The 14,901-nt window shown below is 40.8% G+C and overlaps 1 protein-coding gene across 1 annotated transcript in view; it reads right to left on the bottom strand.

The window, feature by feature from the left end:
• ITPR2 (inositol 1,4,5-trisphosphate receptor type 2) overlaps positions 1-14,901 on the bottom strand; it is a 374,378-nt gene that overhangs the window by 192,606 nt on the left and 166,871 nt on the right. Inside the window, exons 27-32 of the mRNA XM_030540942.1 lie at positions 14,608-14,697; positions 14,370-14,495; positions 13,018-13,140; positions 11,050-11,250; positions 6,939-7,190; positions 1,311-1,436 (exon numbers count right to left, since the gene is read on the bottom strand). Of these exons, the coding sequence (XP_030396802.1) occupies positions 1,311-1,436; positions 6,939-7,190; positions 11,050-11,250; positions 13,018-13,140; positions 14,370-14,495; positions 14,608-14,697 (918 nt within the window). The remainder of the gene's footprint in view (positions 1-1,310; positions 1,437-6,938; positions 7,191-11,049; positions 11,251-13,017; positions 13,141-14,369; positions 14,496-14,607; positions 14,698-14,901) is intronic.

Raw genomic sequence — 14,901 nt, 5'->3', positions numbered from 1 at the left:
AGAACAGCTCTCACCTCTAAACAGTTGTTCAGCATCAGGGATTGAATCCAGGGCCTTGAGCATTAAAAGCATGGACCTGTACCACTTACAACTAAAGGAGTAACTCCATTAGCATTAGGCTCTTATACTTATGTGGCTCAGTCTCTAGAAAGGGGGCATGTAACGCACACTAAACCACTGGGTTACACAAGCTTCCCCGTGTCTCTGCTAGTGTATTTTAATCTTCCTAACCTTGCAAAAACACCTGTTAGTCTACCTCCTAGGCCTCTCATAAGCAGAGACCACCAGTTATGACCATTCTTAATGTACTTAAATGGCAAGTACGATGACACCAAGGCTATGTCTACACTAGAGCTTTTGTCAGTAAAATTTTGTCAGTCAGGGGTGGGAAAAACATCCCTCAATTGACATACATTTCACCGACAGAAGTGCCAGTGTGGACAGTGTTTTGGCGGCGGTACACACTTCCTGCCATCATAGATCCACCCCCAATGAGTGGCAGTGGCTTAATTATGCTGGCAGAAGAGCTCTCTCCCGCCGGCACAGAGTGGTGACACAGGAGACCTTATAGTGGCACAGCTGTAGTGCTACAGCAGTGCTGCTGTGAGGTCCGTAGTACAGACATAGCCCAGGAAACTCCTTTAGGCTCCAAACCTAGGCTTTCACATAATGCTCAGAGTACTAACTGACAGTGTCATGTAGTCTGATGCCATAGATTGTTTTAGGCAGTAAGAGCTAGGAGCTTGAAAAAGTGTGGAACTATAATTGCCACTTTTGTCAAGAAGCTGCACATGAAAAAGGGCAGATAGTGATGGCAGTAGGATAAATCAGCTAGCTGAGGTGACCAACCAAGGGTATAGTCTCTTGCCCTGTGAGCCCTACCATCCACAGAGAGCACAGGAGCGCCAAGGACAATTGCAATTTTAATGACCTGTATAATGATGTGTAATAAATGCTCTTAGAACCACAGTAATTATGAAATTGATCTTGCTGATATACAATGAGTCTCCCACATCCACAACCCAGCCAAATCCAGTTTATACCTTTATCTTAAAAAAATGAAAAGGATCTCCAGGGTTCTGATGTGCCTTGTTAAAAGGATGGCAGTGCTTGAGATACAACAGGTTAAGTAATGGTAAGAAAATTGTAATCGAAATTATGCACCATTAAAGAGGATTTCATTCATTTCACTGTCTCATCCATTTGAAAATATGGTTAATAGAACATATGAAGTTCAAGCAGAAAAGTTATTGCCCATTTAGCTATCTTAAATGTGCATACTGTAATATGCAACGCATCATAAAACTTACCCTTGCCATATCAACAAGGAAGTTCTCAAATAATTTCCAAATGTGGTTACTAGCATAGATTTCCTTCATTTCCACCTCAGTGTCCACATAACAGTGATTAACAAAGTTCACATATGCAATCTTCACCTGTAAGAGCAGCAAATATAAAAAACCTCATGAAAATGTGACAATGAAAGCCATCAGCACGTAAAATGTTTTAATGCAACTGCAATTTGACTTCCTTTTGCATATGCATGATGATACACTTGTCCAATATCATATATGAAGTCTGTAGCAGAGCTAGGAATACAACTCAGAATTTCCTGCATCCTTATCTACTGCTTTAAAATGAAGGGCAGAGTTGTTCTCTAGGAAAGTTCTGTGATGGGGCAGCTTCCCCTCACTGGCAAAAAAGGGGTTTAAGGTGACCAAACAGCAAGTGTGAAAAATTGGGCACAGGGTGTGGGGGGTAATAGGCACCTATACAAGATAAAATCCCAAATATTGGGACTCTCTCTATAAAATCAGGACATCTGGTAACACTACTGGTCATTCAGTCCCAGTATCTGGCAGTCAGAGGCTTCGGAACACCAGAGCATAGGATTACATCCCTGATCATCTTGGTTACTAGCCACTGATGGACCTGTCCTCCATAAACTTATCTAATTCCTTTTTAAACCAGTTTTATTTTTGGCCTCCACAACATCCCCTGGCAATGAATTCCACAGATTGAATGCGTTGTGTGAAGTAGTACTTCCTTTTGTTGGTTTTAAACCTACTGCCTATTAATTTCATTGGGTGACCCCTGATTATTGTGTTACGTGAAGGGGTAAATAATACTTCCATATTCACTTATAGACCTGTACCATATCCCCCCTTAGTTGTCTCTTTTCCAAGCTGAATAGTCCCAGTCTTTTTAATCTCTCCTCATATGGAAGCTGTTCTATTAATCATTTTTGTTGTCTCTCTACCTTTTCCATTTCTAATATATCTTTTTTAAAATGGGGCAACCAGGACTGCATACAGTATTCAAGGTATGGCCTCACCATGGATTTATACAGTGGTGTTATGATATTTACTGTCTTATTATCTATGCTTTCCTAATGGTTCCTAACATTCTGATAGTTTTTTTGATTGCTGCTGTACACTGAGCGGATGTTTTCAGAGCACGATCCATGGTGACTTCAAGATCCCTTTCTTGAGTGGCAACAGCTAATTTAGACCCCATTGTTTTGTATATATAGTTGGGATTATGTTCTCCAGTGTGCATTACTTTGCATTTATCAGCATTGAATTTCATCTACCTCATAGTGCCCAATGTTGGGGGAAGCAATGTAGCGGCCAGACCACAGGGCATTTCAGCAATTTTGGGCTATGGAGAAGCCCGTAAGCAACTAGGTAACACTCAGCTAAGTTAGGGCTGCTAACCGCTCTTGCTTATATGGGTGTCTTGGCTGGTGCCTTAAATAGCCCAGAATCTGGGATGCACAAAAGTAACTTAAAGCCCTGCTGCACGCTCTGTTCTATACCGTTTAGGGCCCCAGGTTCTATATCCAGTTTTGCTAGAAATGTCCTTGTGCAACCTCGCAGTTACCTCAGCTGTAAAATGGAAGAATGATACCTTCCTGCCACCAAAGAGTTAAGAAGCCTGGCTCAAATAAAAAAAAAAAGTGTAAAGTACATATAATTAATACCAGTCAGGAGAAGAAATAAGACTAACTCAGTCTCCTCCTGGTCCATACCCCATCTCACCTAGGCCAAAGAAGAGGGTGGCAGCTGTAGCTGTCATTGCTGCATAATCTTGCCAACTTGAACTCTAGCTCTGTGCCTGGAACATGCCCATGCACCTGGCATGTTAGGGAGATGTGTGGAGCTGGAGCATTCTCAATGAAGATGAAATGTTAGAGGTTTGCCACTAAAATCTCTACTGAGCATTAGCAATTTTCAGAGGCTTCTGACTGCCAAATCTGGATGTATTTTCATGGGGACAACAAAAGGCATATTTCTGATGACAGGATCATTGATTGTTAAATTCAAGCTCCTACTCCAAATCCTGGAGGCAGCAGAGCACTTCAAAGAAATGGTTGGAAAAATTTAACATTGGCAAAACCATGTATTTTCCCTTAGGCGTTTGAGCCACTTTTGCAGAAACTACCAAAATAATTGCAGCCTGAGATAGAGCACAAAGATGGAAAATTTCAATTCTTATGGCAAGTTTGGCAAAGATACAAGGAACTGAAAATGGAAACTATCAATGGCAAAAGTGTTGTGCAGCCTTAATAATAGGTGTCTCTACCAGATCATCCTGTAACACTAAATGGGGATTCAAAATTTAGGCAGATTAATGCTCTAGGGTCTCTTGTATTTAGAGTCTTTGGAATGTGCAGAGAAGGAAACTTTGTAAGGCCATTTCACAGAAAGTTCAGTCTGCTGTTTGCATACAGCCATTCCACCTTCCCTGCTTTCTCTTTCCAACTCTTTTAATGCTCACAATCTGCATGCAACATAGTAACAGGACTACAGTGTTTGGAATTTAACAAGTGGTTCACTGCTCACAATAACATGATATATGCTCACCTTTCTGTACAACTCACTCATTAAGTTATTTATATAATGCCATTGATTTGCAAGGCGTTTTGCAGAGAGATTACGACATTCTCCCAAAAGCCTACAGTTTAAGTTAGGACAAATAGGACAAGGTAACAGACACCAGTTTAGACAAGGGAGGATGTGGGGATCATTAACAAAGAGAAGACAGGAGGGGCTGCTTACGACTCAGGGGGGAGAGCTGAAGAAGAAAGGGTGATTGGCAAAGGAAGAGATGAAGAGCAGTAAGGTGAGAAAACTGGGCAGAGTAATAGAAACAAGAAAGGAAGTACGTGGAAAGAACAGCAGAAATGTCTTCTGAGGCAAAATTACATAGAACCTTGCAGGTGAGGAACAGAAGCACAAATGAGATGCAGAAAGATGGGAAGCCAATGCAGAATTTGAAGAAGAATAAAGGGCAAATGATGTCAGCAGTAGCATTTTGGACTGACTGAAATGTGCCAGTTGATGTGCCGAATAGCCAAACAGGAAGTTACAGTGATAAAGAGAAGAGGACCTGAGAATGATGGGAGGAGAAAAAGAAAAGGGGTAGATTTAGGTGATGTTAAAAAGGAAGAAATTACAGAATTTCAAGAGAGATTGGACTGGGAGCAGGAGCGAGAGGATACAGAAGAGAGTAAAGATTAGACAAAGGCCGCAGGCCTAAGAGACAGAATGAACAGTAGAATTGCAAAGAGAGGGAGAAGAAATGTGCTAGGAGGAAAGATAAGCCTAGTTTGGAGAGAAGGAATCTGAGATGGCAACTGGACACCCAGCAGACGTTAAAGTTACCGTCAGGCATTTGAATGCCTGGCGGGTCTCTGGGCCCAGTGGAAGCTTGCAGATTTACAGGGGATGCCTGTTACAGGGGCGGTGACCTTTTACAGGAGGTTTATTCAAAACTTCTCAAAGTTGGCAAACCCCATGAACCGTTGGATGTTTTGGATGCTCCAGAATTTGGCCCAATCTGAACTGCAAATACTTTCTGAGGATTCATCCACTGATAGGCTGAACCCCAAAAATTCAACATGAGTACTTTAGCTTGCTCCTGCAAGGAACAATTTCCCATCTGCAGCTGTTGTATTTTGCCCCTCAATTTCTGGTTTTCTGCTTGGAGGGCAACAATCTACTCCTGTGGACTCTCAGGGCCCTGGAGCGATCGCAGGGGTTCTCGCCTTGCTATGTCCATACTCAGTCCAGGGATTCAATGATAAGTCTCAGAGGAGACCGAGGTTGATCTGAGCAAGCTGTCAGGACCCCTAACATGGGTGATCTGACCTAGTGGTCTGAGCCAGGAGTAATGTCCAGGTTGGGATAATGCCAAGAATCAAAGCCAGAGTGAGGAAGCAGGAACAAGGATTGGGACTTAGTCTCAGAGGTCTGGGCAGCAACAGGCTTAGTGTCTAGTTGCTCAGACAAGGGATGGGACAGGAACAGGAAGCTTTATACCCAGTGGGGTCCAATCAACATTATGCTGTTAGTCATCTGACCCTACTGAATCAGCTTCTGGTGGTAGGGTATTAGCAGTAGTTTCCTCCTCAGCCTGTGCAGTGTGGTGGTGCAGCTCCCACTCAGCAGTCCTGTGGGCTTGAGTTTGAGATCTACAGTGCCTGACAGAAAAGCAACTCGAGATGTAAGACTGGACAGACAGGGCTAAGTTGGGGTACATCAACAGGGTGGTTGCCAAGAGGGAAGAGTAGGGGATGGAGTAAAGAACCACGAGGGACCATCAGAAGAAGAAGAGGGAAGGATGAGGAGCCATTAAAGGAAATGATGAAGAAACCATCAGCAGAGAGAGAGAAGAGGGAGAAGCAGAGGCATAGAAGGCAAGTCCAGACAAAAAATGAGAGTGTGACCATGCTGAAGATAATAGCCATCTTAAGGAGAATAAGGATAGAGAAATGGCCCTTTCATATATGCAGGCGGTGAATGAACATATATGTATTATATACAAAAAACCCTAGATTAAAAGAATTTAATGCAGTAAATAAGGCATAGGGCCACATATTAAATAATAAGGATAAAACCAAATAGGGAAGAGCTGCTCATGAAATGAGCACTGTCCATCCTGTTCCCTGAATGATACAGGGGTCTAGTGGAAAAAATAGTATGTGATCATGTGAAAACTGTATCATAATCCATAACACAAAAGAGGGCCAAATTAAGGTTGCACAGGCAGCCTTAGATCTGGCATTTTTTAACTTTTGAATGCTTGGCTTTGCAATCTTAATGTTCTTTTAACATACTTTGGATGTAACATACGTGTAATACATTTTTAAATTATTTTTGACAGTCCAAAGTAGGGATAATAGACAATAAATTTAATGCAGTAAATAGAAAAGCTGTTTTTTCCTAAACTAATGGCAGCAATTTAAATACATCTAAATATTTTCACTCAAGAAAATATCTTATTGTGGTAAAAGTGACCACAAAGTATGATGTGCTTCTTTATTGTCAAATTACCCGATCCTGTAAAAAGATGAGAGATCCTCAGTCCCCAGCTGATAACTCACGGGCCAATTGCTGTGCAATGTCCCACTGACTTCATCAACCAAAGTGTAGAGAGTCTGAGCCAGCTCCTGCTGAATTATGAAACATAGGTACTGGAACTAAGGGTGCTGCCACACTCCCTGGCTTGAAGTGCTTTCTATTATATATAGGGTTTACAGTTTAGTTCACAGTAGTGTTGAACTATGCTTGGTAGTGTTTACAGGACTGAGCCTTTACTTGCTATGAATAAAGGCACTTGACACCCTGAGTGAAATCCTGGCCCCACCAAGGCAAAACTCCCATTGACTTCACCTCATACCTCCCAACTCATGCACTGGCAAACTCAACCATCATCGTATTGTTTCATGTAACAGTTTACTTCTGGAAAATGTTCTGATTTACTCTCTCATTCGTGCAGCTTAACAAACAGCACAGGTGAACAGATGAGACTGCCTTCTGGACAAATATTCAACCTTTTTTTTTTTTTTTTTTTTTTTTTTTTTTAAGAAGATCTGAAAATGTTTTTCTATTTATAATAATTATTCAGTTGCTGGATTGTCTCGTCAGGCTTACCTCTGGTATGCAGTCATCATGGGTCACCACTCTCACAATGTCATCCAGTGGCAGGAGTGAATTGCACTTGATCTCCGTATATACATTCTTTCCTTCGGTACATGCTGCTAGCAGTTCCACAAGCGTGACGTGGTAGGCTAAGGGTCCACTCTCATCTGCTCGGTCTCGCTCTGAGCACATCATTTGTAGGAGGACTGGAAATGATGCTCTATCGTTGTAAAATATCAACACATCTTCACCTCCATTGACCAGCTGAAATGATAGTATGAAAGTCTGCCCAACTGCTCAAGCACCCCACATTGTGTTCACTTTCTAATGATTCATTTTGTCTCGCAACGTGCAAAATTTCTATCCGCTTATATACAGGACACTAGGAAAAATAGAATTCAACTAACTGAGCATATATTATATCAGTTGCATGCATGCAAATCTGGAATAACTCCACTGACGTCAATTGATTCAGAGTGAAATTCAACAGAGAGTTACTCCAGATTCCTGCCTATGCCTACATTTTTCTAAGTATGTATACCTCTCCCATCAGAGCACCTAAGCGTCACTTAAAATGTTAATTAATGTAACCCCCACACTGATGTGAGGTTGGGAAGTATTATCATCCCCATTTCATAGATGGGGAACTGAGGCACAGATTAAATGGCATGCCAAAGCTCACCCAGCAAGTCAGTGGCAAATACAAGAACTGAATCCGGGACTTGTGTTTAAGGCACTGGCCTGGGACACAGAACTATCCTTCCCTTCTCTATGTACTAGAGACCATCTGCATCCTAGTATTGTTAATGTAAGGCCACTGATTCCTTTTAAAAGGAAAAAAAAGGCTGCAGCTAGATATGTGAGATGTGAGTAATATGAGTAACTCATTCATCCTGGAGGTCTCAGACATGCCAATTAGACACATCCCAGAGTCAGGGTACATGGTGGTGCAGCAACATCCTAGTGAATCTCAGGGAAAAGTTTTGTCCCAAGTAGACAGAGTTGTTCTCCGAGTTCTCCCAGTGCATTCAACATATCTACTGCTACATCCCTTGGGGGCTTGCAGCTTACTCCCTCTACTGCACCAGTGCTACTTCACCAGCTGCCATAGAATGCATACAAGGCCATAGCCCTGCATTTTCCCCATCCCCTCTGGGGCACAGTGCACCCTTAGGGGAGATGCGGAGTGGCAGTTCTTAGGCATCCCCAAGTGCAAGGGTGGCAACTGTACCTGGTAGAACTGCCTGAAAATTTTCATTTGACATATTTTGCACGTGGCAGGGATGAAAAATAGGCTCTTTGGAAAGAGAAAACTTTGAAAAAAAATCACAAAACTTTTCATTAAATTTTCCAGTTTTTCATCAAAACTTGAAATTTTCAAATTTTGAAGTTCAGAATTTTCTGAATTTTATTTTTTCTCCTTTAACCATTGAATGCAACAGAATTAGGGTCATCTAGGATTTTTTCCCCCACCCCCTTTTGCCACATCTTAAATTTTCCAAAACTAAAAAAAAATTTGAAAGCTTCTTCAGTTTTGGAAAAGTTAGAGTGAGAAAAGGAAAAATGATAAAGTTGGGGGGAAAGTAATAACCCAAACATTATTTATTTTATTGTTCTAAGTGACAAAAATGAAAAATGAGGGAGGGGGGGGATAAAAATTTTAAAATGTGTAATTGACTTTTTTCAAAAAATAATTCACAAAATAATTAAGAAATGGTTCCATATCAAATCCTGCAAGAGGGAAACAACTTTGAAATTTTCATGAGAATATTTTTCCCTATGTCAACCAAGTCTAGTATCTGGCCCTTACATAAGCCATTTACAGATTCCTTGCATGCTGCCACATTTAAGAGCTAGACACAACCTGGCCCAGAGTCACTTGCTAAAATGTGCCTTGAATGCCATATATCCGCTACACTGTGTACAGAATGATCAGCTGCTGAAAAATTAGATTAATTTATTGAATGCATGAAGCAAGATGTTGGATAAGGCAATGGAATACAGAGCTACTTGTGTTGTGACCGTGAGGGAACTTTCAATGTGAAGACATGAACACCACACAGAAAAGAGAGGGTGCTGCATCAGCAAGTATAGTGCAAGTGGAACAAAATGATCATCATAAAGGTAATGGAAGCAGAAAAGTACCTTATTTTCCAAGTTACCCACCCAACTATTTCCCCTCCAGTTTAAAGGTGACCTGGAAAGGGAACCAAACATTGATCCAAGCATAAAATTATACATTTGAATGTCCTCGCGAAAGGAACTCTAAGAAGCCTCCAGCACAAGGTCAGATAAAATTCCCACTCACAGTTGTGACTGAGAAAATGCTGCAGCATTTTGTCCCATATGAGTAAGTCACATCTAAGCAGTTAGGCAGTCAAGCTAAATATCAACAAGGATGATCAGTTTTGGATTAGCTGTTGACATTCTGTAATGTACATCATTCTGGAACAAAGACATATTAGAAAGCTCTGTTGTTCCATTGATTGGTCAAAGGGCCCCAAATAAGTTCTGTTTTCTTTTTTGTAATAACGTTTGCGCAGATATGGCAACCTTTCATCATAGAACCTCAAAGCACTTCCCTAACAGTAGCCTCTCAGGAGTCTTTGAGCTAGGTAAGTATCATTACATCCAGTTTACAGATGGGGCAACTGAAGTGTAGGAAGATAAGTCATTTGCCTAAAATCACAATAGTCATCTTTCTACCCCTCTCCTCAAAACGGAGAAGAGTGAATATGGCAACATCTCTTGCCACTAACAAAATGTATTTAAATTGAAAAAAAACGAAAGAAAACTGTATGATGAGAAGCTCAAAACCTATATGATACTGAGTGTAGGAAGGAAGGAACTCTAAAAGCACTAATGCATAAGAATTGTTTGAATTACATAAATCAAAGGCTTGCAATTGATATTACATGTTAAAACTCTTCAGTCACATTGAAAAAGTTGAAATAGAATTCATTAAAGGTTATCCATGTAGGATGAAGTTTTATTTTGTTAATTAGAAGGTTTTCTTCTTTATTGCTGTAAAGAGAATTTTCTGTACATCTCAACTCTACTTAGATCATGACTACTGCTCATTTCTGTTTTCTACCTCAAGTTTCTTTTCCCCAACAGGAAAAAAAATTGCAAAGGAATGAAAACAACACTTTGGGCCCTGATCTTACCAACTCTTAAGCTCATATTTAATTTTACTCACGAGTGGTCTCACTGAAGTTAATGAAGTTCACATAATTACAGTCAGATGCATGAATAAGTGTGTGAAGCGCTGGGTGGATGGAGCCAGGCAAGCCCACATACCCTGACCCCACTCCCTGTCAGGAGAGCCGGGCAGGCGGAGCGGGGCAAATCCCTGCACCCTGACCCCACTCCCCGGCTGGAGCATGGAGGGGCAGGGGGGGCTGCAGGTGGAAGGGGTAGGGAGGGCCCCCACTTGCTCTGGCCCATGACCCCACAAAACTCTAGTCCACCCCTATGTGTATCAAATCATGCTCCCATGAGAACTCAAATAGGTATTTTCCTACTAACATCAATGGCATAAAGATTTGGTCCTTGAGAGCTGGTCTACACAGTGAAATTTACCAGGATAAATTCTGAACTCCATTACTCTGGGTAAATCCATAGTAACTCCACTGACTTCAACAAAGTTGCTCCAGAATTACACCAATGGAACTGAGATCAGAATCTGGCCTTTGGGATTGTAATGCGGTTCCACAAAATGATTATAACAAAGTTTGGATGAATCTATATAAGCAGGAGCATGTTTTGTTATAATACAGTGCCACAAAATGGTAAATTTTGCTGGGTAGATGGGATACAGCAGAGGAGAATGAAGATCTGAGTATGGAGTTCAAATATTTCTCTGTTGCAAGTCTCAGAACTAGAGCTCTGCATACCATCACTGCAGCTCTTGCATTTTATGGCTAGTACTTATACAGATGGCCTTTCTTAATTAGATTTAACTCAAAAATATGTATGCTACAATATTCATTATTCATGGTAACATTTAAAATTCTAAACATATAATGCCAACCTGTTTCACTGGCATTAACAGCAGAGGAAAGCAACCTCAGAATATTAGTATGTGTGTAAAACAGATATAATGTGAACAGTAAAAACATACCTCTGTCATTACCATATCCTGGCATTTCTTCACATATTTGCCATCTGCTTTTACAATTGTCTGCAGAAAACGCAGGTACTCCACGTGTCGGCCATGTGTCTCTATACAGTGTACGAAGTGCTGCACTACTCTCTCGCTAATTTCATTGCACAGATGGTAATTGTTCATAAAGGCATGCCGCATGGTTTCAGCTTCAAGCAGCTAAACAGATTTAAATCAAACAGCCTCATCAGAATGGCAGAGCTAGTTTACATGATGGACTGAGAATGGACACTGGAAGAGGGGATTAAAAGTCTCCAGGTCAGAGTAAAGGCACACTGAAAGGGCATCGTGGCAGAATCCCCAACATGTGCCTGTTCAATGGGTAAACAGAAGTTTTGGGGACTGATTCTTATTTACACTGGTGTTCCTTTAGGCTACTTTTCCAAAGTGCAAAAAGGCCTAAAATTGTCACAAACTAAATTCATACCCACTTTAAGGATCTATACGCTGCTAGAGCACTGTAAAGGGACTTTAGGATAACTGAGAATCAAGCTCTTGATCTCCAGGACTCTCAGCCCATCACCCTTTACCAGCACAAAATTCACACAAAAATAAAAAAAAATAATGGGCCATATTAATTCTAGAGGGATGTACTTAGGCCATGATGGCCTGTCAAGATTCTGTACTTCTAATATGATTATATTATTTCTAACAAATGTGGGGTTTTGCTCAGCAGACCTCTCAACCAGTAAATTGAAAAGATCCTGGCTGCGCAGGACAATGTATGGCTCGCTAATAACAAATGAAACAAATCAAACATTTGGGGGATAGATGGGAAGAGGAGACTGACTAAAAGGGGAGGGAAGTGAACTAATACCACACTTTTCACCTCTTACCCTGCCAAACAAGAGGTCAAGTTTTAGGTTAGTTGAAGGAGGGCACACCAGTAATATTTATTAGTTAATACATAAATAAATAAATAAAATTACTACTAATAATAATTTGTATTACCATAATGCCCAGGGGCCCCAATCATAGACCAGGACACGCTGTGCTTGGCGCCGTACACACACACACACACACACACACACGTCCCTGCCCCAAGAAGCTTAACACTGAAGTATAAATCAAGAGACTGATACAGATAGACAGGAGAGTACAAGGAAACAATGAGACAATACCAGTCACCATGATAGGTTGTGGTCTCAGCACATGTCGTCTTTTTTAGGCATCTTGGCAAAAGGGCAGATTTGAGGAGGGGTTGGCAAGTGGAGAATGAAGTAGCTTTGTGGTTGTTTATGGGAAGTGCCTCCCATGCGAGAAAGCACAAAAGTGCTTGTTTGAAAAATTAACAAGCAGGGCAGTGGAGGCTGACAGACATCTTGGGCTGATAGGAGGTTAGCATCAACAGCGCGATAGCGAATGAGAAACAATAGGTAGGATGGGGATTGATTATGAAGCGACTTGAAAGTGAAGACAAACTAGTTTATGTATGATACCAAAGAGAAGGGAGATACAATGGAGGGATATAAAAACAGGGGTGATATGGTCAAAGTGACGGGCTAGGAAAATGATCTTGGCAGCAGCAGCACTCTGAACGTAGGAGTAAAATATGTGGGCTTGATTTGATCTCATTCATACTGCTTTACATCACAGCAGCTCCACTGATTTCACTGGAGTTACTCCTAATTTACAGAGGTGCAAATGAGAATCAAGCCATGTGTGATATTCTATCTTGACAATGAGACAACATGCTTGCAGATAACGCTCCGCAAATTATAAATGCAATTTTGCTTTCCACTAGAAACGGATCTCTTTAGAAGCAAGGACAAAGAATCACAATGAGAAAAAGGAAGGAAGGAGGAAAGGGAGAGAGAAAATTAATGGAGAAGAAACAAATTATGTATTTATTTATTTGGCATTACATGTCAGTGAATCAAAATCTTCTTAATCTATTTTAAACAATAAATCACGTGAAATACTTACACCAGGAGTTAAGAACAAATTGAGGTTTTTGTGGAGGAGAACTTGATTCTGAGGATTTCCTCTACAGAAATTCTGAAGGAAAGTGTGGGCTAGATTCATAACTTCATTCATCTTTTCATCGGTCTACAGATAAAAACATCAAATGGGGAAAAAAATAAAGCATATTTGCTAAACCTCCACAACACCATCTGATCAGTAATGTACCAATTCTCCTCCAATTTCTTGTGCCTTCCAAAGATGGCAACTCTCCCTCTAGCAAGAATGGCTGAAACCACTTTTCTCCAGAGTGGCATGACATGCTGCAAATCCCAGTGTTCCTGTCTGCCCTTTTTCGTTCGTGACTTGGTTTTATTTTGGCTCTACCTCTAGATAATATAATAAATAGAGTACATCAAAAATAATAAAGCTAAGGACAAGATTTTCTTATGAGTGCCTAAATTTAGACTCTTAATTCCATATTTAGGCTCTTATTAAGTGCCTGATTTTCAAATGGATCGTGCATCCTGTAGCTCCCACTGGCTTTTGAAAGTCAGACCAATTAGGTGCTTAAATATACATTGAGGTGACTAGATTTAGGCACCTATTTTCTACACTCTTAGAATAACATGTTAACAAGCATGTGGTGAGCCATTCTATGAACAAGTGTTACGGCTACTATCCTACTGAAGAGAACTGTCCAAGTCGGAACAGCAGATCATCAAATTCAGGAAAATGTACATGGAGATCACAAATGGATTCATGTCTTTTTTTTTTTTTTTTTTTTTTTTTAAAGTGCTTGCTACAGATGGATGCACCTAGTTTTCAAACAAGAGCTCCTGAAAAGGACATCGAGATCCTTCATTTTAGTGGTCAGATCAGTAAATCGGGACCAAATCAAGCTATGCTTTCTGAGGCAAAACTCCGGAGTTTGGCAAGAGTAGGGACTTCATAAGGATTACACCATTTGGTCCTGAGACATATAAATGCCCATGTTATGTATGTACAGTGCCAATCTGTGCATCCTGCTGGGGGGTTCCATTTAGTCAATGCCTGTCCCTTCTCCCCAAAAGCGACTGCAGTAGTACAGGATCTCTTATTCAAAGTCTGAGAAGACACCACCTTTATTTGGAGTACCCGAGATGAATATTTTCAATTATGCCCTTAGTATTTTGGCACACATGCTTAGAAATTCAGCTCAGCTTCCTTATTCTCAAAAGTAGAGAATTAGGATATCATGATTTTGGGTCTGCTCCACAGTCCACTGAAGTCAATGGGAATCTTTCCGGTGATTTAAAAAGGCTTTGGATCAGGTCTTTTTAGGACTGTCCAATCAGTGACTTCACATACTTACTATAAGTATATATTAGTCTAACCTTTTCATAGGGTATCTGCAGGAGGTCCAGCACCACCGAGTGAGCTCCCATATTTTTCAGCAATCGCTGCTGCTGATTCCGACATTTTTTATTCTGGACACAGAGTTTGCTGAGTCTAATCAAAATCTGGAGGGAAAAAAACCAAAGCCCCCCCCCCCACAAAACTCAAATGTAAAGGATATAATGTGCCATAACAACAAATATGAATCTACTGCATCTCATCTGTAGGTTTACAAACCTCCTTAACAATGTTGTAATTATTACTCTTATTGCTGTCAATCTGAGGTGTTTTGGTTCCATCCTGCACTGGGCTTAAAATATTCGGTTCCTATAATTTAAACACAACCACAAATGGTTTTTAGTGCAATTGACTGAATATCAGCGAACTATTTTTAACAACAAATACAGAAGAGGAGCAACAATAACAGCTAAGAGCAAAGTGGCAGTATAGAGTAGAGGAACGATGGTCCAAAAGCTAGGGTGCAAGTCTGGGACTCAGGAGATCTGGGTTTAATTCCTTCCTCTGCCACAA

The sequence above is a fragment of the Gopherus evgoodei genome, chromosome 1 (genome assembly GCF_007399415.2).
Source record: "Gopherus evgoodei ecotype Sinaloan lineage chromosome 1, rGopEvg1_v1.p, whole genome shotgun sequence".
Taxonomy (NCBI): domain Eukaryota; kingdom Metazoa; phylum Chordata; order Testudines; family Testudinidae; genus Gopherus; species Gopherus evgoodei.
This window is presented reverse-complemented; position numbering and strand designations above follow the sequence as displayed.